This window comes from Elephas maximus, chromosome 24, assembly GCF_024166365.1.
Source record: "Elephas maximus indicus isolate mEleMax1 chromosome 24, mEleMax1 primary haplotype, whole genome shotgun sequence".
NCBI classification, from domain to species: Eukaryota; Metazoa; Chordata; class Mammalia; order Proboscidea; family Elephantidae; genus Elephas; species Elephas maximus.
In genome coordinates, this window is record NC_064842.1 from 16,066,186 (window position 1) to 16,090,196 (window position 24,011).

Sequence of the window (24,011 nt, forward strand, 5' to 3'; positions counted from 1 at the left end):
GCAATCCTGGAACCACATTTCTAGAACAAGAAATGCTGTAGGTTGCAGGGACAAGTCCTTCAAGCCCTCCCTGGGGTGACAGTTGGGGACACAAAATAGTTTAAATGAAAAGCAGCCAAGGCCTCGACAGAGCAACAAAACCATCTGTGTGTGAACTGTGAGTGGAGAGCAGAGGAGGCGGCCCTTGGGTCAGGAGCCAGAACACCAGTCCTGCCTAGGCCACCTGCATGCACCTGGACGCGGGCTTCAGGCAGCCACACGCTTACCCTAATGACCACTGGCTCCAGGCAGAGATGCTCAGCAAGCTCAATTTATGGCTGCGGATGGAGAGGAGGGCACTAACAGACCCCTGGTGGGCTTGCTTTATTACCGGGGATGGGGAGAAAGTCACTTACGAGCTCATGGCAGGGACAGAACCTTTGTCCCCCACCCACCAAAACTGTGGCCTAACCACTAGGCTGTGCCACGTTTCTCTGATTAAACAAAGGTAGTGGGTCTCATCTGCTGCCAGCAAAAAGCACACTCAGTTCATTGCTTTGTTGGTGCAGAGTATTTCTCACTAATGCCCATCAGTAACTTCATCTGACCCTGGATGCAGAAGACCAAGCATAATAGACTCAGAAGGACTGGTTGGTCACAGGCCTGACCAGAAGCAGAAAAGGGAGCTCCGGAACCAGATCCGGAATGGTGCTATGTGGGGCAGGGTTGGGCAGGAGATTGTAAACACCGTCCCAGGTAAGGCTGCCTCCCTGACTTTTCGAAGAAGCTCCTCCAGACTCCCAGAGTGACAAGATGGTCACTTGCTGTCCACTGCCCTTTTAGAATGTTTATGGCCAAGGGTCCCTGGGCGGTGCCATTGGTTAAGTGTACAACCATCAAGCAAAAGGTCACAGCCTTTGGAGTGCTGTTCTACTCTGACACACATGGGATAGCTGTGAGGTGTAACGGACTCGATGGCAACTTTTGTTTCAAATGACAAAGAGTGAACCCAGGGGGACACCCTCCACATCACTGGAGAACAGTGGGCAAATGCATTCATGGAGCGGCTCTGAGAGCAGGTCCCTGCCCCAGCCCCACCATGCTCAGTCCTGGGCTGTACCTGCTGGAGCAGAAGAGTTCTCAGTGGGGGGCGGTGTGGCTTTGGACGGTGGGGGTGCTGCCACCACTGGGGCGCTGGCCTCAGGGGGGAACAGGCGGTCCTGCTTTTTGATTTTCAGTTTCTTGAGGTAAGAGATTTCCCGGAATTCCTAAATAAAACACAGTTATTAAGAAACCTACTTTCCCTAAAAAATATCCATCCACCCAACAGAGCAGATAGGATCTGGCTTGTCCAAAAAATCTGTTCTTCTTTCTTTAATAAAAAATCACATAAAAGAGGAAAATGCAAAGCTTCCTGTGAAAAATACAGTATCATTGCTGCTACAGTACTTATGTCACAAAAGTCCTCCAGTATTCCTTTACTTAATAGAGCTGGTGTTACAGCTACAGGCCCCTTAAATAAACAATGAACTCTCCAAGACTTTACACCAAAGGATCAGGGTAATCGCCTTCCCTCCCCAGAGGAAGGAAAACAAGATGCAGAGCGCCCCTAAAGAGTAAACGTTTGCCACAAATTCATCCATAAGCCTAGTTCATTCTTTATGGCAAGTGACCTACAACAGGCCTGCTCTAAGTGGTCACTCCATAAACGTCAAATACACGAAGCTCAGGGAAACGCCATAGCTTCAATGCTCCTAAGCCTTCATCTAATCAAGAGACAGTCCTTCCCTGCCATGTCCCCATGTCCAGTGAGCATCACTGGATGAAAAAGGTAGCAGACTGATTGTGGGGGCGGGGGGTGAGGGGTGGGACGTGGTCAGATTCCTCTCAGAGAGACTGCTCAAGTAAAAGGACAGAAAAAAGACTGGAAGGGGATGTGATGTCTGAGGGTACAGGAGATCCACAGGATGTCCTTCCAGTGGCCTGTACCCGAGACACTGCTGGGTCCCCCGCCCCCAGGCACACAATACAACTAAGGTTCCCAAACTGAGTTTTTTTCACATCACAGGAATTCAGTATGTAGGTGCGGTAAAAAAAAAGAGCTCAAGAATAGGAGATACTTGAAGGTAAGGAAGTGTCCTTAAGAAAAACTCTTCATGGCAAGAATTATTATCCATTTGTTCACCATTATCTGTGCCTAGAACAGCGTCTAGCACATAACAGGCACTCGGTAAACAAAGCTAAAAACAATCCATGGTTTTTGCAAGCAAGAGGATTTTACACTAATTAGACCAATCTGTACCTCAGTCAGAAGCCTCCGGCTCTACATCTGTGTAGCTCACAAACGTGTGGGGCCAATGACATTCATTTGATAACCTGATCATGAGTATGGCCCAACTGTAAAGAAGCCTGCAAAACACTGCGCTGCAGTCTTGGCGAGCCGAGCATGAAAAGGCCCAAATCCTAGCACCTTTGCCACCAACTTACCTTTGGGGTCACCCATTCTTTGCGGTTGGGTGTCTGTGTCCTGACCATACACTTGGTCCAGGCAGTGACGTCCCCAGTACAGTAATAGGCATCGCTCTTGAAGACCAGCTGGCCTGAGCATTCCTCACAGGGAAGGAGGGCACCAAACACTATCCCATCAGCTACTCGGTCCAAGATCTGAAGCCAGTGAAGAAACATGTCAGAAAGGAAAGGCTACCTTAAAGGACACTTACAAACCTCACTCACTACACCAAGGCAGTAGCTGGAACAAGGGCTCACCCTAGGCTATCGCCCCCCGGCAGCTAGTTCACGCTTGGGGTTGGGGTTTTGTACTTTGAGACCTTATTTCCTTGTGTGACACATTCTTGGAACTCCCTCACCCGTCAGTGACTCAGGAATAAAGTGAGAGGCCACAGCACCCCCTGCTACTGCACAAGGCACTCTGCCAACCTCACCTCCAGAAAGACGGCCAGGAAGGGGCCAGCCGAGGAACTGGGGGAGGCTGGCATGCTGCCTCTCAAGAGGGGTCTCCATCTGGAAGCCCTTGGGGAATATGGGCCAAGAACACTCCACAAGCCAAAGTATGTAGCGGGAAAACACAAGGCAAATGCACAGCCCACCTCAGTCCTCATCGGAATCTTACATCGAACACGAAAGTGCAGGAAGGTACCTGCCCCGTCCCATCTCTTGGAAGATGGTGGCCATGATGGTGGTGACGACCACGGAAACACAACTATGCAGTTCTCACTCCTTGCAGTTAGTATGCGCAAGCATTCACACAAGGGCCTCCCACACATCATTAGAACATCACTCCACCAAGGCTGGGGTCATCACATGCGTGTCCCACTTAACATAAAGGGGAGCTCACCGCCGACTCCCCGGAAGGCACTTGCTGCTTGTTGAAGATGAGGAGCTCCTTCAGGTCATTCGTCGAACACACCTTCTTTAGCTCGTCCTTGATATTCCAGATTAGGTCGTTCTGAGCCTACGGACAAGACTCAGCGGCTGAGGGACCAGCTCTGTTCAAAGGAAACCCAACCAGGGGACGAGCTCCACCCCCTGGTCTTGCTTAGCTCTAAACAGACTTGCAAGAGCTGAGCTGCCCTCTGAAAAGCCTGGTCTGATCAGGGTGGGAATCTGCTCCCCGAGTCATTATCCTCCCGTGGATGTGTTCTGAGAACATGGCAGAAGGTGGAGAGAGGACCGCTAGAGAAGCACTAGGCTGAGTGCAGGCCCATGTTTATCCCCGCAACACCAGGCACCTACAGGGGCGAGGGAGTAAAGGCGGGGATACGGTTGTTCCCCATCAAGCTGAAGGAGAGTATAATGGCGATTCTCAACCATTTCAGATTTCCCTTCATCACATGCTAAACTCATGATCGTGTACTAAGCCCTCCTAAAGCGGAATCATTGTCGTTAGAACAACTCCAAAACCGAACCTGTTGCCGCTGAGTCGATTCCGACTCATAGCGACCCTACAGGACAGAGTAGAACTGCACCATAGAGCTTCCAAGGGGCACCTGTTGGATTCGAACTGCAGACCTTTTGGTTACCAGCCGTAGCACTTAACTACTATGCTACCAGGGTTTCCTTAGAACAACTCAACACATTAATACAGAATTTTAAATCTTTAGTATTCATTTATTATCAATTTAATAACATTTGATTAATCTACTTAACATTTATTAAGTGCCTACTTTTTGTTGGAGCCCTTTACCTAACAGCTCACTTAGTCTCACAACAACTTTCTGAGGAAGGTGTTAGCCCCGCCACTTGGAAGCTTGAGGCCTGGGTGCTCTTTTCCCTCTTTAGGAGTATGGGTGGGCTGTGCACCACCTCAGCTTCAGACCCCACCTCTGAGTGCATCGCCCCTCCTCAACACACAGGGTTGCCCTCAGCACCAAACAAGGAAGTTTTTAACTCGGCTGACAAAGCTGTAGCCACACATGTGCACCTGTTTTCCAGCTTCATTTTTAAGAACTCTCAATAGCAAGTCCCCCTCCTCTGTTCCTCCACAGAGCACAGTGTGAGAAAAAAGTCTAAGGATACAAGCCTGATGAAGGACGCATACCACTTCGCCTATGTGACCAAGGAAGGATGCAGCAGAAACACGTGTGCTGGGGCGGGGAGGCAGTGGGAGAACTTTCGTGTTCTGATGTTCTCTATGCCTGACAATGCTGGACAAAGAACACTGAACATACTGGAGGACACATTCGGAACAGCATCAGAGCCCTACTGCAGCCAGATCTGGTGTACAAGTGGCACATTTTTTACTGAAAGACAATCCCGCCAAATCTGTGATACTCACGAAGCAACTGGGCCCATCTTAGAAATTGCTAATTCTCATGCCACCGCCGACGGGCCAAGCAGATGGCTCAGGGAAACCAGGCTCCTGAGCAGGGTATGACTGTCCTCTCTCCTCACTTCCCAAGTGCCCAGGATTTCCTGATTAATGCTTTTTACTTTGCTTCAGCACATGAATAATCGACAGTGATGAATCTGGTCAGTGAGTAATTTAATGGGTCTTTTTCTCCTTCCATCAAATGCCTTCTATTCCTCTAATTTCATGTAATTTTTTTTTACTGAGGTCCTCAGTTAAAAAATAAGAATCAACTTTCTCTCTTCAAGCCATCTATGTGTAAACGGTTAAGTGCCTGTCTGCTAACTGAAAGGCTGGAGGTTCAAGCCATCCAGAGGTGTCTCAGAAGACCTGGTGATCTACTTCAGAAAACCCTACGGAGCAGTTCTGCTCTGACACACTGAGTCGGGAGTTGAGCAGGTGGGGCAACCAGTCCCTGGTTAAGAACCTCTGACATTCTTGAATTTAATATTCAGCCTCTAGTGTTTACAAGCGACCCTGACAGTCTAGGACACACAGTGACCCACAACTTAGCTGGGGAGTGAGAACAGATCCCTCGGTTCCTGCTGCAGCTGAGCACCTGCAGTCCAAGGTGGGTTCTCTCCCAAATAAAGCTTCGTTCTTTTGGTGGGGGCGGGGCACAGGGTAGAGGGGGAGCCTGGGAAGTAAGCCATGCTATTTAATGACAGCTGTCATTGCTGATGTCAGATGGATCTTGGCTGAAAGCAGAGAATACCAAAAAAAAGTTTACCTGTGTCCTATTGACTATGCAAAGGTGTTTGACCGTGGATCATAACAAATTATGGATAACATTGTGAAGAATGGGAATTCCAGAACACTTAATTATGCTCATGAGGAATCAGAACTTAAGACCAAGAGGTAGTTGTGCAAACAGAACAAGAGGATACTGCGTGGTTTAAGGTCAGGAAAGGTGTGCGTCAGGGTTCTAGCCTTTCACCATACTTATTCAATCTGTATGTGGAGCAAATAATCAGAGAAGTTGGACTATATGAAGAACGGGGCATCAGGATTGGAGAAAGACTCGTTAAACACCTCTGTTAAGCAGATGACACAATCTTGCTTGCTGAAAGCGAAGAGGACTTGAAGCACTTACTAATGAAGATCAAAGACCACAGCCTTCAGTATGGATTACACCTCAACATAAAGAAAACAAAAGTCCTCACAATTCGACTAATAAACAACATTGTGATAACTGGAGAAATGATTGAAGTTGTCAAGGATTTCATTTTGCTTGGATCCACAATCAATGCCCAAGTAAGCAGCAGTCAAGAAATCAGACACATTGCACTGGGCAAATCTGCTGCAAGAGATGTCTTTAAAGTGTTCAAAAGCAAACATGTCACTTTAAGGACTAAGGTGTGCCTGACCCAAGCCATGGTGTTTTCAATTTCCTCACATGCATGTAAAACTGGACAATGAATAAGGAAGACCAAAGAATTGATGCCTTTGAATTATGGCGTTGGCGAAGAATACTGAATGTATCGTGGACTTCCAAGAGTACGAACAAATCTGTCTTGGAAGAAGTACAGCCAAAATGCCCATTAGAAGCAAGGACAGCAAGACTTTGTCTCATATACTTCGGACAAGTTATCAGGAGGAACCAGTCGCTGGAGACGGACATCATGCTTGGTAAGATACAGATCAGTGAAATAAGGTTAGATCCCCAATAAGATGGATTGACACGGTGGCTGCAACAATGGGCCCAAATATAGCAAGGATTGTGAGGATGGTGCAGGACCGGGCAGTGTTTTGTTCCGTTGTACACAGGGTTGGTATGAGCCAGAACCAACTCGACAGCACCGTACAACATCAGTTTGGGAATTCTTAAAGGTCTTGGGTAGCTGACACACACACTTCCTTGAGCTTTCTTCCCACAATGAGGAAGAAAACTGAGAAAGGAGACACACAGCTCAGGACTCACCTTGAGGGCCTTTTCAAGCTTACTATCCTTGTCTTTTTCTTTTTTAAATTTCTTCTTGCCCCCTTCATCTCTGCCATCCACTTCATCACCTTTTCTCTTTCTGAAAGAGATACAGGATATACGAGAAAGAGCCAGAGCCAGAACCCTGACACTCAATGACCTGAGGTGACACGATATCTGGAATGTATTTTTTTTTTTTAAATGTTAATTCCTCTGCCAGGCCTTGCTTGCACTTGTCAACCCCCCCCCACCCGTGTTCCACTCCATGCTGGTAGTGTCAGGGCCATCTACTCAGGCAGTATCCTCAACCAAGAAGGCAGGAAGCTTCATTTCAGAACATAGCCTGCTAGCTGAGGAGGAGGGCTGGGGTTGCCCCAGGGCTTTGGGACAACCCAGAACAGGATCCAGGGCTCAAGGCCCATCTGATGTTAGAAACCCGACACGTCTCTTGGCACAAACAAGACCACCAGGAGGTTTTGGCAGAGACTATAACAGAGGTAAGCTCAAGGCTCTGGGGGCAGTGGTGGTTCAGTGGTGCAATTCTTGCCTTCCATTTGGGAGACCTGGGTTCAATTCCTGGCCAATGCACCTCATGTGCAGCTACACCTGCCCATCAGTGGAGGGTTCCACATTGCTATGGTGCCAGATAGCTTTCAGTGCAGCTTCCAAAGACAGACCAGGAAGAAAGGTCTGGCCATCGACTTCCAAAAAACCAGCCAATGAAAACCTTGTGATCACAAAGGTCCAATCCTGTGGGGCATGGGATCGCCATGAGCCAGGGGCCTACTGGATGGGAGGTCGTAACAACATAGCCAAGGCTGATGGCGTGGCTTGCAGAAAGGTAAAGTACCCATGCCTGAGGTTGAGCCTTTTCATGCTGAAACACAGGGCTGCTCCCAAGGCTAAGAGGCTGTCTGAGTAGTTGTCCTCAGCGGTGGGCCTGTGCGCTATTTAAAGCCCAAAGAAGTGATAGTCAAGGCATTGCTGACCACTCTGCCCAGCAGGTCCACTGAACTTACTGTTGACCAAGCTCAGCAGCACTGTCCCTGACCTGCAGGAGCCACTGAGGACAGAACACAGCCACCACCTGGTCTGTCAGTTTCAGTAGAGCTTCCAAACTAAGATGGCCTAAGAAGAAAGGCCTGGAGATCTACTTTCAAAAACCAGCCAGTGAAAACCCTGTGGATACCAACAGAATGGTTTTTGATCCGCAACTGATCATAGGGATGGTACAGGACTGGGCAAGGTTTTGTTCTGTTGTACATAGGGTCATCAGGAGTCGAGGGCCAACTAGATGGCAGCTAACATCAACAGGGAATGTATAGGGTCTTTGGGCCTCCCTCATGCCCCTCCTCAAAGCCCCACAGCCCCTGCCCACCCTTCACTCTTGACTTTTGGGAACAGCTTCTTCAGGAATTCTCTGTCCTCTGGAGTGAGGATGGAGAAGCCCGCGATCTGGCTTGCGCTGTACTCAGGCCGGAAACCCAGCTTCTCCCTGTTCTGGACGAAGCAGTTTGGGTGGTACCAGCGGTCGATCACACCCATCTGTGGCTTCTCCGGGTCCAGCATCTTCTTGGACAGGCGCATGTGACCCTGCAAGAAAAGCCACATGTGGTACCAAGTGAGAGACAAGGAAAGACGGTGGGCATCGGAGGGGCCGGCAGGCAGCACGAGCCAGCCTGCGCTCCAGTCCATATGAGGCCTTGGGGCCAGCCCACAGGCCTGTTCAGTAACTATCAGGCTGCTGGGAGGCTTTGCCCTTTTATGCCACCAAGGATTGTGTGTTACCCTCAAGTCTCAGCATCCTCATTTTAAACAGGTTAATTCCACCTGACTGGCTGCCTACCTCCTGGCCTGGGAAAGGAAGGCGGTGAGCAATGTCACTGAGGATGCTTCTGCTGATGTGGGACAGGCCTAAGAACACCTAACTTGGTGTGCTGGGGCAGAGCTGGATCTCACACACACCTGGACCTGCTACACAGCAGCTTGTGCAGGCCCCAAGTGCAGTGCGCTTCTCATAGCAGGGTTCCCCCCTCCACCCCGAAAGGACTCTGCAGTCTCTTTCCACATAGGAAGCCTCTTAAGAAAAGGTAACAGACCCATAAGTAGAGCCCAGTGCTTCTGTCCTGTCCTGGTTTACAATTTCTAGGCTGATATCCCTGGAATGTTCCAGCCTGGGAGTCTCAAACCCAAAAAACGCAGCATTAGGGGCTGATAACACTAGATAACACTCCATTTCAGGCCAAGCAACCCCTGCTTCTGGTATTCCCCCTGAAATGAAGGAAATCACAACTTTCACCCTAAGTTCTTGTTGGAGCCCTGGTGGTGCAGTTGTTAAGAGACTGGCTGCCAAACAAAAGGTCGCTCCTTGGAAACCCTTGGATGAAGGTTAACAGGAGAATATCTAGCCTGTTTTTCCTTTCTCAAACACCCACTGGCTACCTTAATTTCCTGTACAATACCCCGTGGAGCAGAAACCTTCAATCAATGCCTTACGCAAATCAACTGGGGTGTACTAAGGTCACAGAAGAGTAAGGGAGCTGCAGGCCACACGCCCACCCATCTGCCAGTGTCTCCCACTGTGCAGATGGCTGTCCATTCCACCTGACTGGCTATCAGCCCTCAGGGACTAGAATCCTTGCAAGGGCTGGTTAATGAAGCACCCCTGACTAAGTAGAAGGAACCTGGAGGCTCATATCAGAACACACAATCCTACCATCAAACACAGACCAACAGCCTTCCCCCAGCCACTGCTGAGTCCAGAAGAGACCCCGCATGGATTGAATTGTGTCCCCTACAATGTGTGTCAACTTGCCTGGGCCATGATTTCCAGCATTGTGTGACAGTCCACCATTTTGTCATTTAATGTGATTTTCCAATGTGTTGCAAATACTACCTCTATGATGTTAGAGGCAGGATTAGAGGCAGTTGTGTTAATGAGCCAGGACTCAATCTACAAGATTAGGTTTTGTCTTAAGTCAATCTCTTTTGAGAAATCAAAGAGAAGCAAGCAGAGAGACAGGGGGCCTCATACTACCAAGAAACAAGAGACAGGAGAATAGCGTATCCTTTGGCCTCGAGGTCCCTGTGCTGAGAAACTCCTCCACTGGAGCAGATTGATAACAAGGACTTTCCCCCAGAAGCAACAGAGAAAGCCTTCCCCTGGAGTTGGCGCCCTGAAATTTGGACTTCTAGCCTACTAGACTTTGAGAGAATAAATTTCTCTTTGCTAAAGCCACCCAGTTGTGTATTTCTGTTATAACCAAGACAAACCCCTTCCGTAAATGTTTCCCAGACTCTCCCAGGTCTCTTAAGAGAGGACGCAGCCCTACACACAAGGGCTGGACTATGACTGAAATGGGCAAGACCTGTTGGTAAGGAAAGTCATTGCCATTTCTGCTCTTGACTAAGATTTTAATTTTTAGCCACTGGCGTTGAATTAGCATCTAAAGCCCTAACTTTTTTCCTTTGTCGTGAGTTATCCGAGGCCAGTCACTTCGTGAACCCCAAGCACTCACCTTTTCTATCTTCTCCATACACCCCTTGCATGTGCTTCTGTTGGACTTGGCGTACTCGGCGGTGAAGTCACCCAGTGTCTTGTCTAGCTTGCTGTCACTTCCATCCTGGCCTTTGCCTGAAGAATCAAACATAAAGCAATGCTCATCTCAGTCTCAGTTTAGCTCCAAAAAGTCCCACCCTTCTCCTCTACCTCCCCAGGATTCTTACGCTAGGGACACCTACTTTGTTTTATGCAACTAGACTTGATTCACCTAATCTAGCTTCATTTGTGACCACCGTGGTTGTTAATTCTTTTTCTGGTAATAAAATTACCCTTCTCGGACAGGTTCTCTGATACAGCCCAACATCGGTGGCTAGTTGTGGACATTCCATCTCAACTTGGAAAGTCCTTATTAAGTGCTTACTGTGCGTCCTGGTGGTGCAGTGATTAAGCATTCAGCTGCTAACCAAAAGGTCAGTAGTTCAAATCCACCAACTGCTCCTTGGAAACCCTATGGGGCAGTTCTACTCTGCCCTATAGGGTTGTTATGAGTTGGAATCAACTTGAAGGCAGTGTTTTTTTTTTTTTTTAGTAAGCCTTACGGGAGTCCTTGGGTGACGCAATAATTAATGCACTCGGCTGCTAACCAAAAGGTCAGAGGTTTTGAGTCCACCCAGAGGCACCCTGGAAGAAAGGCCTGGAAATCCACTTCTGAAAAAGCAGTCACTGAAAACCCTGCGGAGCACAGTTCTTTGTATTCTGACATACACGGCGCTGCCAGGAGTCTGAGTCAACTCAATGGCAACTGGATTTTTAAAAGTCTTGCACCATACTAAACTGTAACCCAATCCTCTAGTTTCCATTATACTTTTATTTATCAAAGTTAAATGCTGAATTAAAGAATCTTAATATGGAAACAGATGAAAGTATACGTAAGAATTAAATATAGGGTAAAGGTGTCATTTCAAATTAGCAGGGAAAGAGTGAAATCATTCAATAGCTAATTATTCTGGACAAAGCTAATTCTTAGATAAAAATAAATTCCAAGGCTGAATGTTCCTCCTCTAAGATCAGGAACAAGACAAGGCTGTCTTCTTTTGTCACTCTGTTCAATACTGTATTGGAGAACCTCGTAAGTGCATTAAGACAAAAAATAAAGTGTATGTGGGGACCATGGTCTTAGGGAACATTTAGCTCAATTGGCATAACACAGTTTATAAAGAAAATGTTCCTATGTTTTACTTTGGTGAGTAGTGTCTGGGGTCTTAAAAGCCTGTGAGCAGCCATTTAAGATACTCCACTGGTCTCACCCCTTCGGGAGCAAAGGAGAATGAAGAAAACCAAAGACACAAGGGAAAGATTAGTTGAAAGGATTAATGGACCACAACTACCACACGGCCTCTACCACCCCAAACCCAAAAATTAACTTAAGATATAAATGTAAAAGCTAAAATGACAAAGCATTTAGAAGAAAATAGCAGGAGTATATCTTCCTGACCTTGGAGTAGGCTAAGGTTCTTTGGGTGGACACAGAAGGCACTAGCCATAGAAGGAAAAAGAAAAACCTATGAACTGGGCTTCATCAAAACAAAAACCTTTTGCTCACCAAAAAATGTCAGTAACTAAACAAATAGGCAAGCGGTTGGGAGAAGGTACTGTCAACACATAAATCTAAAAATAAAGACATATCTATTAAGAGCTCTCAGGACTCAATAATAAAAAGACATGCAAATTAAAGCCAGGACAAGGCATCACTACCCACCTATGAGAATGGCGTATGTTTAAAAGGCTGACCATAGTGAAGTGTTGGTGAGGAAGTAAAGGAAATGTAAGTCTCATATACCACTCGGGAGAATGTAAAATGGTGCAACCACTTTGGAAAATAGCTTGGCAGTTTCTCAAAAAGTTGAACATATTTATCTACCATACGACTTAGTCATTCCATTCTTATGTATTTATCCAAGAGAAATGAAAGCATGTCTGTATACCAACTTGTACATGAATGTTTACAGTGGCTGTATTTCTAAACTGGCAACAATCCCAAAGTCACCAACAAGAGAATGGATGAACAAACTGTGACACAGTCCTACAAGGGACTACTCAGCAATAAAAAAGAATGGTCAACACAATAGACAAGCTGGGTGACTCCCACGTTATGCTAAGTGGAAGAAACCAGACACAAGAGCCCACATTCCTCTATTTATATGAAATTCTAAAACAGGCAAAACTAATTCATGGTACAGGAATCAGAACAGCGGTTACCTGGGTGAGGGGAGGGAGACATGGATGATTACAAAGGGGGGTGATAGAAATGTTCTGTAACTTGATGGCGTATGTGTTATAGTGTATACACATTTGTCAAAACTTAAAGAACTGTATACTCAAGATATGTATATGCAGCCATATGTAAATTATTTCTAAAATTCCAGATGAAGAATTTAAAAATGAATAATAAAACCACGACACCAAAGACAGATACCAGAAGTGAGAAGATAAATATGACTACGTGAAAACTTAGTCAAAAGACAAAACTTGAATGTGGTAAAACATACAATCGAAACGAAAATGTCAAACTGGGCAAATACTTGTAAAACGTATGAGAAAGAATTAGTACCTTTCACATTTCACTAAGCAAAAGACAGAACACACCAACAGAAAAATGAAGCAAGGACACAGACTAAGACTCCAAGTAGCACAAATGGCTGATAAACACAGGACAAAACGTTCCACCTCACCAGAAGCAAAACAGAAAGGAACGTAACTACTTGGCGATGCCGTCGACTCGACTCTGACTCACGGTGACCCCATGTGTGTCAGACTAGAATTAGGCTCCATAGGGCCTTCAGTGGCTGAGTTTTCAGAAGTAGATCCTTCCGGTGCCTTCCAACACACATAGGCCTTTAAGCTGTTCATTTCTTTAAGCAGCAATTCCACTCCTTGGAATTAAAGAAGTAACTTGAACAGGAGCCCAAGGATGTATAAGAAGTTTGCAGCAGCCCCGTGTATAAAAAGCTGTTGCTGCCCAGTCAATTCTGACTCATAGCGACCCTATAGGACAGAGTACAACTGCCCCATAAGGTTTCCAAGGCTGTAAATTTTTACGGAAGCAGACTGTCACATCTTTCTCCTGTGGAGCAGCTGGTGGGGTCTGAACCACTGACCTTCAGGTTAGCAGCTAAGCTGCTAAACCACTGCGCCACCAAGGCTCCTCTCCACAAGCATAAACCAAAAAACCAAACCCATTGCCATCTAGTTGATTTAGACTCACAGTGACCCTACAGGACACAGTAGAACTGCCCCACAGGGTCTCCAAGGAGCAGCTGGTGGATTTGAACTGCCGACTTTTTGGTTAGCAGCTGGAGCTCTTAACCACTGTGCCACCAGGGCTCCAGCTCTACGCATAATATAGCTAAATGGTTAAAAGCCTGGTATCAGATGGCCTGGGTTTGAATCTGGCTCAGGCATTTACCACCACCATAACCTTGGGCCAGTTACACTTATTCTCCCTGTGCCTCAGTTTCTTCACGTGTAAAAACCGATAAAGGGCTATTATAAAAACCCAATGAAATTAATACATGTCAAGTGTTTAGAACCGTGCATGAAATTTAGCTAATCCCCCACAAACGCATATTACAGGTACTCCCTGATTTACAACGGGGCTCCAGTATAACAACTATAAGTCGGCTCTGAGGTCAGTCAAATACCTCTTTTTTTTCCTTCCAGTTTTCACTATGGCCTGCTAAATGCAGTGTTTCGAACAATAAATCCTAACAGTGAACATCTGGGAGTGAACATCTGAGAATGACAACATCAGCATATCACGCGCTCCAACACTGTATGTCGTGCTTATTACTAAAGATAAGACGTATTAAAAAAACAACACACACACACCAGACGGTCGTAAAGTCATCGTAACTCAAATCAGCTATTAAAAACGATGAAAATCTCTAACTTTTAACATGCAAAGTAAATAATCGTTACATGCAAAAACAACACGAAGGACAGGATTCCACGTTAACAGGAACGGAAGAAGAATCACATCCACACATGCATACATGTGAGTCAACTGTAGAGAAAAAAATCTCAAGGAGACACCCTACAACGTCAATAATTATCTCTGGATTATAGGATGTGGGTGATTCAAACTTTCTGTAGGTCTGAAAAGATGTTAAGGTAGGCTCTTTGGAGGAAAACTTCGTGGACAACTAGTGGGCAGTATCTTCAGTTTACGGCTTAAGACGCTTTGCCAAAAGAGACACATTTTCTGCAAAATTATTATGTCTTCTTATATTCTAGAATCATAACTTGCCATCTGTAACTACTAGGTCCCTTAAACCAACCATGTCCACTATTGTGAATAAGAAAGAGGAAAAAGCCCCAGAACATTTTTTATTACACCCTTCCTCTGCTAAAACTGACACACTCACACTCCTCTAGACTCTCGGCAAATTTACTCTTAATTTTATTCACAATTCTCAGCTGGGTTACTGGCTTCTGTCTCCAGCAGATCAGAAGCAGTTAGAGGCAAACGTACTGACAGCTGCAAGAAGGGCGGGGAGATAGGGAAACAGTTTAGCACAGGCACACATGGCCACGTGGTACGATGGCAACGTTCCCATCGACGTCCTGAGTCCCGAGAACGCTATTACCAATTTAGGAAGGTAGAGGAATGATCGTGCAGTCGGAGAAGATTTCCTTCTGGGAAAACACAGTGCAGTACAACAACACTGGATCCGTGAGGTGTTCTCCACATGCCTGTGTGCCAGACGGGGCCGAGAACTTTCTTTTCCTCTCTTGGGAAAGGCCCCGGCTTGCACCCACCTGCCACTCCGCCAGCTTCTGCGGTCTTCTTGACTTTCTGCTGGTCATCCCAACGCAGCTCGGAAAACCCGTCCACATCCACGTCAGGGTGCGGGAGGGTATGGCCAACCTTCCAGAAGCAGGAGAAGTGGTACCAGTGTGGGACTCTCCCGTCGAATATGGGTGACTAGAAGGAAGTGAATCAGAAGGAAGCAAGCGGGCAGTTAGCCTCCAACTCAGACTTATCAACCCTGACCTCAACCCCAGCCCTCGGCAGCTACCAATCTACTCAACCCTTGTTTTATCTGTAAAACGAGAACCACCTTGCCTCCTTCCTCTCTACCTCACAGGAAAAGTGAACGATGAGAAACTGCACCCCTATTCCACATTTCTTTTCCAAGTCTCTCCAGACAGCTTAGGCAAGTGCGGCCTGCTTTTCCTGACCCCTTTCTCTCAGGACATGAAACACTCGAGGGAATGGTGGCATCCCTTTTACTTGCAAGCTGTTACATTTCACAGACATGACTTATCTCGTGTAGTGAAATGCACGTAAGACATGCCATCCCTTGTCAAGATCCCACTGCAGCTGACAGGGAAGGGCCAGACAGCTGGCCCTGTCAGGCCCGGACTCAAAGGGCCTCTGTGGCCTAGAAAGGGCTCTCAAGCGCCTCTGCACTCAAGAATGAGGAACAAGTCCCAGATAATGAGCACGGCAGGGAAGATGTGCCAAAGAAAGTGTCAGGCTCACAGTAGCCACACAAGTATGTGTGGAATGAACTGACTTCTGTGAGGGAGAATGAATGAGAACAGGGCAGGGGAAATGCAACAGAAACCCCCCCAGGCCTGCAGCTAGACTGCCAGCTTGCTCACTGGCCTCGATGAAGCACCATTTCCCAGGTGGAGGTACTTGGAAGCCCACCACGTAGGAACAAAAGGTGGTTTCCCCTCTCATGGTGGTTTTCTTTCCTTTGTTTCACACTCAGGTTGGTATTGACTTAACACTATCAGACTTTTCAAGGTGACAGCATCAGGTTTATGCTCCCAGGCAGTGACAGGGGCTAGGAAGAGTGCCATTTACTGGTCCCTGGGTAGTGCAAATCGTTTGTGGTCAACTGCTAACCTAAAGGTTGGCACTTTGAATCCACACAGTGGTGCCATGGAAGAAAGGCCTGGCGATCGGCTTCTATGATGAGAATCACCACCTCCATTTCATAGACGGAGACAGATAGATTGGATACCTTTGCCTCAGGGTGATTCAGGCCCTAATTTGAATCTGACAACACAGCCTAATTAAAAATACACAAACCGCTCTAACTGAAGTAAGGGAGCCCTCCCCCTCAAACATCTGCCTTTCCAGAACATAAAACTAAATGTCTTGTATACATAATGAAAATATTACAACAGTATTAAAAATAACAATTATGCAGAAATTTTAAGACTGAGTTGTGGGGATGGGGGAAATATTCTGTAAAAAAAAAAAAAAAAAATGACAAGGTATCCCAACTCCCCCCCCCAATACGTGAGGGGCCTCTTTCTGGATCTAACATTAAAACGTCAGGTTAAGGCCACGGCACTATAAGAATGCGTTATCATCAGCTGGCCACCCGGGTTTGCAGCAGCCTCAGCTATTCCCTGTACCCACTGCCGGAGTCGATTCCGACGCATAGCGACCCGACAGGACAGACTAGAACTGTACCATAGAGTTTCCAAGGAGCGCCTGGAGGATTCGAACTGCCGACCCTTTGGTTAGCAGCCGTAGCACTTAACCACCACACCACCAGGGTTTCCCTAGAATGTTCCACGCCCCCACTTAGTGCAGACAAAACATCCCTTCCTCAGGTCCCCTCATTCCCGCTCACCACAGTTAAGAATAACACATCTGTGTGATTTATTTGATCAAGGTCTGTGTCCTGCAGTGGGTTGGACCATGTGCTCCCTGAGGGGGGGGGGGGGCACTGTGCCTGTCTTGCTAGCATCCGACACTGCCTGTTCCAGAAGGCACTGGATGAGCATTCACCGAATGTCTCAGGTCTGTCGAGAAGAAAGAAGGAAGGATGGAGGAATTCCTGCTGAGGGAAAGACACTTCCTCCAAATCCAATAAAAGAAAGCAATTCCTCCAAATCAGATACCAATGGGATTTCTGAGTGTGGGCTCACCTTCTTTCCACCAATCTTACCAGCTGCCACATTAAGACACCAGTGGTGGCCATCCAGCTCTCCCCGGTCCCATTGTCTCTGCTCAGGTTAAAAAAAAAAAACCTTGGTGCAAATGCAGGAGTGTGGCTCAGTGGCTCTGCCCCAGACAAACACACAACTGTGGAGTCTTCCTGGGGCCACACAACCACCCCTTAAACTTGGTCAGAGCGCTATGTTCCCAACTACTGGTACAGTGGTGGGCATCCTAGGTGCTGCCCAAATACAGCCTGTCTAGAGGGCACTCTAGTCGCTCGAAGGGTTGGAGGTTTGAGTCGACCTAGAGCCATGTGGGAAGAAAGGCCCAGGGATCTACTTCTGAAAATCAGCCATTAAAAACTCTCTTGAGCACAGTTAACACAGGTGGGGTCACCGTGAGTGGGAGTCAACAGCAACTGGTTGGAAGGACAGAACACACAGGTTTCCCCCAGCCCCCTAAAGATCAAAGTCTGGAAGGCCTAGTTCCATCCCTTTGGCTGCCTCAAGGGACTGCCTGGGGGCAGGACAGCTAAAGTATCGGGTATTTGGGTACTTAAGAGAACAATCCTCCTACACAAATGTAAAAGAAGGTATTTATAGCCAAAGTCTGAGAAGAATGGCTTCTTTCCGGCCTTAAGCAGCTCAGCCAGCCAGGAGACCAACTTTACATGCTGAATTAAAACTCAAATCCAGCCCCAACTACAATTACAGAAAACCACATTTACTTTTAACGGGGAATTTCTTTCACTATCAAGAATGTAGAAGCACGCCCAGAAGGTTAAACTTTATTTGGCACAGAGTAATCCACACTCAAGCACAGCAATGACTGTGAGATGGCACAGGACCTGGCAGTGTTTTGTTCTGTTGCATGTGGGGTCAGGGTTGCTAGGAGCAGTACGAAACAATTCACTCATCTCATTTCCTCAAGGGCGCCATACCAGACCCCCCAGGCAGAGCCAACCCTCTCTTCCCCAACAGCACCGTCCCTGCCTCAACACAAAAGCTGTCCTTAGTTTTCTGTTTGTCCTTCCCACTAGAGAGGCGTCATGGTGACGCGGTTGTTAAGTGCTCAGCCGCTAACCAAAAGGTCGGTGGTTCGAACCCACCAGCTGCTCCACAGGAGAAAGATGTGGAAGTTTGCTTCCATAAAGATTACAGCCTTGGAAACCCTATTGGGTAGGTTTAGTGAGTCGGAAAGGCAACGGATTTCCCACTAAAACAGGGACGTCTCTGGCCCCTGGTGAAGCCTGGGGACATTTTTTTCTCAGAATAAGGTCTCCAAATGTATAATAAAGTGCAATTTTGTTGAGATAATTATCAAAACATTTAGAAAGCAATTGTATAACACGCTAACCCGTACTTTAAATGGGCTTAAGTGCTATAAAGCATCGAGTAACAAGATCTAGTACCTGACTTAGTAACTATTGCAATTTTGTAGTTATGATTGTAGATAACTTGAGAAATCAACAACTATAAAGCGATATTAAATATCTGCAATTAACGTTGGTGACAAAATCAAGGGTACTAACAGGCCTTTGCTTTGCTGCTTATGGAGCCCTGGTGGCGCAAAGGCTAAGCGCTCAGCTGCTAACCGAAAGGCCAACAGTTAAATCCACCCAGGCGCTCCTTGGAAACCCTACGGGGCAGTTTTACTCTGTCCTATAGAGTCGTTATGAGTCAGAATTGACTCAACAGCAATGGGTTTGTTTTTCTGACGCTTACATTCGTTATTAGGGGAAATACTAAATTTCATCTAGAGATTAGTAAAAATAGGGATGTAAAAAATTTTCCCACACCAATTCATGGATTTCTTCTGAGTTCCAGCCACCATCCCACAGACCCTAGGTTAAGAATCCCTGCAGAATCCTTGCACTGAGATGGGACTTCATAAGAGCAGGCTCCCCATATACTGAGGGTAAAATTCAAAACCTCCTGCTATCATTGTTAGCTGCCATCACGTTGGCCCCAGCTCACGGTGACCCCAAGTACGATAGAAATACTGCCTGTGGCTGTGCCATCCCCATGATAGGTTGTGAATCTCACAATGTTTCCTTGTAATGAATAGTTTTCACTGGCTAACTGGCTAATTTTCGGAAGTAAATTGCCAGGTCTTTCTTCTTAGTCTTTGTTTGGGAAGCTCTGCTGAAGCCTGTGCACCATGGGTGACTGTGATGGTATCTGAAATACCAGTGGCAAAGCTTCCAGCATTACAGCAACACTCAAGCTACCACAGTATGACAAACTTGACAGACGGGTAGTGGCTGCACACGAGGTACACTGGCTGGTAATAGAACCCAGGTCTCCCTCGTGGGAGGTGAGAATTCTACCACCGATGCACCAATGCCCCATTCAAAGCCCCTTAATGGGAGAAATGGCTCTTCAAATTGCAGGTCCAGGCTACTCCTCTATCCTCATTTTCCTGTGCCCCACTTTTGTACACAATGACTCCTTTTCAAGCTCCCACACTTTGCGCGACCTCTTGGCCTCCTCTCTTGGGCACACAGTTCCATGAGGGGGATACCACCCCTGACCAGCAGTGTGTCTTTATGTTCCTAGCACCTAACACAGTGCCTGGGACTTAACAAGTGCTCAGTAAATGTTTACTGAATAAATACATATGCCAGGTACAGAACTAGGTAGGTCCTGAGGATGCCAAGATAACCACCTCAGTAACTGCCATATTATGAAATGAATAAAGTACACCTGGCACTGGGTACCCACTTCATTAATGTGTACTGTCTCCCACACCTCTACCCCATAAGTCCTGAATATCCAGTGAGGGCTATGTGGTCATTCCTCACACACACTCCTGTCTCGCTGCAAGGGAGGAAAACAGTTAACTGATGCTGAGCACCAAGCTAGGTGAGAGCCAGAATTACATCAGCAAACTGTAAGCTGGAGCAGGCAGGAACCCCCAGCCCTTAGCAGGAGCATTAAGACACACCACCTCACAGTACACTCCAAAACCCCTTAGGGCACTGAGGGGGAACCCCTGACTGGTCAAAAAGCCCAGATGACCAACCCTCCCAGAGCCACTCTACACATAGCAGACAGCTGTAAACGCATTAAGGGAACATCTGTGAACCTGGGATATATTATTTTAAAACATATGTGAGACCCGCAGGGCGTGTACTGGACAGAGACTACACCAACTTGCATAGTTTTGCATAAATTAAGATTCAAAATGAGGGTGAGCAGGCCGCTGACATGAGAGCCAAAAATAGATTTAAAAAAGAAAAAAAATTCTCCCATGTCAGCAGCCAGCATCAATGTAGGACAAAAATCTTCCAGCACAAGGTAGGTCAAAGTTAGGCTAGCTTCCAGTCTGAAAACACTATATACTGTACCATCCTAACCATATGGACATTCTGGAAAAAGTCAAGCCTACAAGCAAAGTGAAAGGGGTTGCCAGGAGTCAGGGAGAGGGATGAATAAATAGGTGGAGCACAAGGCATTTTTAGGGCCGTGAAACTATTCTGTACAATGCTGTAATGGTGGACATATTACGCATTTGTCAACACCGACAGGAGCGTACATACAACACAGAGTAAAACCCTAACGTAAACTACGGGCTTTAGTTAAGTTTATCAACATTGGTTCATCGTCAGTAACACATGTACCACACCACTGCAAGGTGTTAATAACGGGGAGAACACTGTGCAGCGGGGAGGGGATGATACGGAGCTCTCTAGTCGGTTCACTTTTTCCGAAAACCTAAAACTGCTCGAAAAAATAACGTGTTAAAAAAAAAAATCAGCCTAGTTTCGAAAGACCATATCTATTTTCCCCCCTAAGGCGGACAGTAAAAAGAAAAAACAAGAGCTCTTCCGCCCTAAACAAGGGCAGAAGCGACTTTTAAAAATCAAAAGGTACCAGCAGCCCCAGATTTCCCGGGTTTTTGCTGCAAGATCAACAAAACCGTCCGGGAATGTCCCCGGGCGGGCCACGCAGCGCGCGAGGAATGGTGGCAGCAGCGGCGCCCACAGGCCCAGGCCAGCGGCTCGGGCGGCCCCGGGCCCTGCTCGCCCCTCCGGGCCCTGCTCGCCCCTCCGGGCCCTGCTCGCCCCTCTCGGCCCTGCTCGCCCCTCCGGGCCCTGCTCGCCCCTCCGGGCCCTGCTCGCCCCTCCGGGCCCTGCTCGCCCCTCTCGGCCCTGCTCGCCCCTCTCGGCCCTGCTCGCCCCTCTCGGCCCTGCTCGCCCCTCCGGGCCCTGCTCGCCCCTCCCGGCCCTGCTCGCCCCTCCGGGCCAGCTCTCCAGCCTGCACCCTCCCCAACCCGCCCCTTCCACGTCTGAACACTGCGGGGGCGAGTGGGGGGTTCGCGCTCTCAGGGAGGGGCTGCGCCCGCCGCTCGACCCGCTCGGTACAAAGCGGCCCGCGCCGCCGGGGCCGCAACGGACGCCCAGCTCGGGCCTCCGGGCCGCACCTGCACCATGATGGCCATCCGGAGCGAGTCCTTGGGAATGTTCTCCTTGCACTTCTTGCAAGAGGCGCGCCCGCTCTTGGCGTACTCGGCCCGATAGAGCTTGTCCGAGGACTCCGCCATCCTCCTCCTCGTGCCGCTGCAGCTCCTGGAGCCCGACGCCGCCACCTGAAGACACGCTGCCGCCGCCGGCTGCCGCCGCCCCGTCCGCCCCGCGCGTGCCTGCCCGCCCACCGCAGGCGCCCCAGCGCCCAAAGCCGCCGCCCCCGCCGACCACGCCGCGCCGACCACCCGGCGCTCCCCGATAGATTGCTGATGCCTGGCCGCGGGAACGTCCCCGGCGCCTGCGCTTACGGGGCGGGCGGGCAGCACGCGCGCGCCCCCTGCGGGTCGCGGGTGGGCGGTGTCTCCTGTGCGCCCGAAGCGGCGTTTTCTGAGCAGCTGCTGTTTGCCAGAGGGGGATGGTGGTGGGGCTCGAACCGTCTGTGAAGGACCAGTCCCCTTCCTTTTACCCATTTTGTCTTCCAGAGAAGCTTACTTGCTCTTACTACTCTAATTCTACCCTCTAAAAAAAAAAATCTTCTTTTTTCTTGCCCGTTTTATAAGGAGCCCTGGTGGCGCAGTGGTTAAGTGCTTGGCTGCAAACCCAAAGGTTGGCGGTTCCAACTCACCAGCCGCTCTGCGGGAGAAAGACATGGCATTTGGGTTCCATAAAGCCTCGGGTACTCTATGGGGCAGTTCTACCCTGTCCTATAGGGTTGCTATGAGTCAGCAGGGACTCCATGGCAATGGGTAGCCCTTTTTCAAGTGTGTCCTCTTGCCCGCGAAGGGCAAGTCTGTTCTGGAAGATGCTGGGTGGCTCTTGAATATGACTGATCTGTTGTAGGGTGGACCGTGTGGTGGGAGGTCAACCCGAACTGACCCTTGGCGGGTGTTCTAACCTGAAGTCCATAGACCATTGGGACAGAAGACGAACTGAAATTCAGACTCTTGCTCATTATGAATTTAAATCCCAGGAGTATTAGCAATACCAGTATCTGCTGTTGAAGGGAAGGGTTGGGGGAGGATTCAGGGTGGGGTCACAGTGTGATATACAGTGTCACATACTTTCATATCACTTTATGCCAGTTGGAAACCCTGGTGGTGTAGTGGTTAAGAGTTCGGCTGCTAACCAGAAGGTTGGGAGTTTGAATGCACCAGGGGCTCCTTGGAAATCCTGTGGGGCAGCTCTGCTCTGTCCTATAGGGTTGCTAGGAGTTGGAATCAACTTGATGATAATGGGTTTTTACAGTTGTTGGAGATAATTCAAACTACTGTTTAAGTTCATCGGTACTTGCACGAGCGGTAGTTACTAGACCTCCTCATACCAAAACAAACAAACAAACAAACAAACAAAAAAACCCAAACCCGGTACTGCTGAGTTGATTTATCTTGTTATTTAATGCAGAGCTGAATTTTTTTTTTATTGTGGTAAAACATATACAGAACATAAAATTTCCTATCTTAACCATTTTTAAGTGTACACTTCAGTGGCATTAATTATATTCACAATGTCGTGCAACCATCACCACTGTTTCCGAAACTTATTCACCACCTCAAAGAAAAACGTTGTGCCCATTGAGAAAAAGCTCCTCATTCTACCCTCAGTCCACGGTAATTACTAGTCTACTTTCTCTCTTTATGCATTTGCTACTTACATTCCGTAAAAATGACATCATACAATATTTGTCCTTTTATGTCTGGCTTATTTCACTTAGTATAAATGTTTTTTGCAAGGTTCATCCGTGTGGTGGCATGTATCAGAACTTCATTTCTCTTTATGGTTGAGTAATTATTCCACTAAAAAAAAATTTTTTTTTCTTTTTTTTAATTTATGTACCACATATGTTTATTCATCTTGTTGATGAGCATTTGGGTTGAACACAGGAAATAGAGGGCCCCCCAAATCTGCAAGTGAAGTAACAGGAAATGGGCCAGGGCGCAGAAACAAAGCCATTCTCCAGAACAATGGGGCCCAGAATGGGGCAGGGTATCAGAAAATAGCCCACACATTTCTTTAAAGTTGTTTTTCAGAAGCAGCTGGAGAAAACCAGCCCCAGGAACATGCGCAGAACATCTACCTGTGACCTGCTGTGTGACCTTGCACCAGGGGCAGTGAGGGGCTGCAGCAGCAGCCAGGGAATCAAACGCTGGAGCGAGTGACTGCGCGGGCGCAACACCCCATCGTAAGTCCTGCTACAAATCTCAGAGGCCTCCAGGACAGGAGCTATCTTGGAAAGCTGCTGTGCGTGCACTGTAGTTAACTATCTCCGCCTGTGTTAATAAACATGAGTCTTTTACCGCCCAAGAACTT

General features: G+C 47.8%; 1 protein-coding gene across 1 annotated transcript in view; it reads right to left on the reverse strand.

The window, feature by feature from the left end:
* PARP1 (poly(ADP-ribose) polymerase 1) overlaps window positions 1-21,991 on the reverse strand; it is a 43,962-nt gene extending 21,971 nt beyond the window's left edge. Inside the window, exons 1-8 of the mRNA XM_049868214.1 lie at window positions 21,662-21,991; window positions 15,088-15,253; window positions 10,286-10,401; window positions 8,146-8,360; window positions 6,768-6,867; window positions 3,335-3,451; window positions 2,467-2,643; window positions 1,100-1,247 (exon numbers count right to left, since the gene is read on the reverse strand). Of these exons, the coding sequence (XP_049724171.1) occupies window positions 1,100-1,247; window positions 2,467-2,643; window positions 3,335-3,451; window positions 6,768-6,867; window positions 8,146-8,360; window positions 10,286-10,401; window positions 15,088-15,253; window positions 21,662-21,781 (1,159 nt within the window). The 5' untranslated portion in view covers window positions 21,782-21,991. The remainder of the gene's footprint in view (window positions 1-1,099; window positions 1,248-2,466; window positions 2,644-3,334; window positions 3,452-6,767; window positions 6,868-8,145; window positions 8,361-10,285; window positions 10,402-15,087; window positions 15,254-21,661) is intronic.
* Window positions 21,992-24,011: the final 2,020 nt, after the last annotated feature.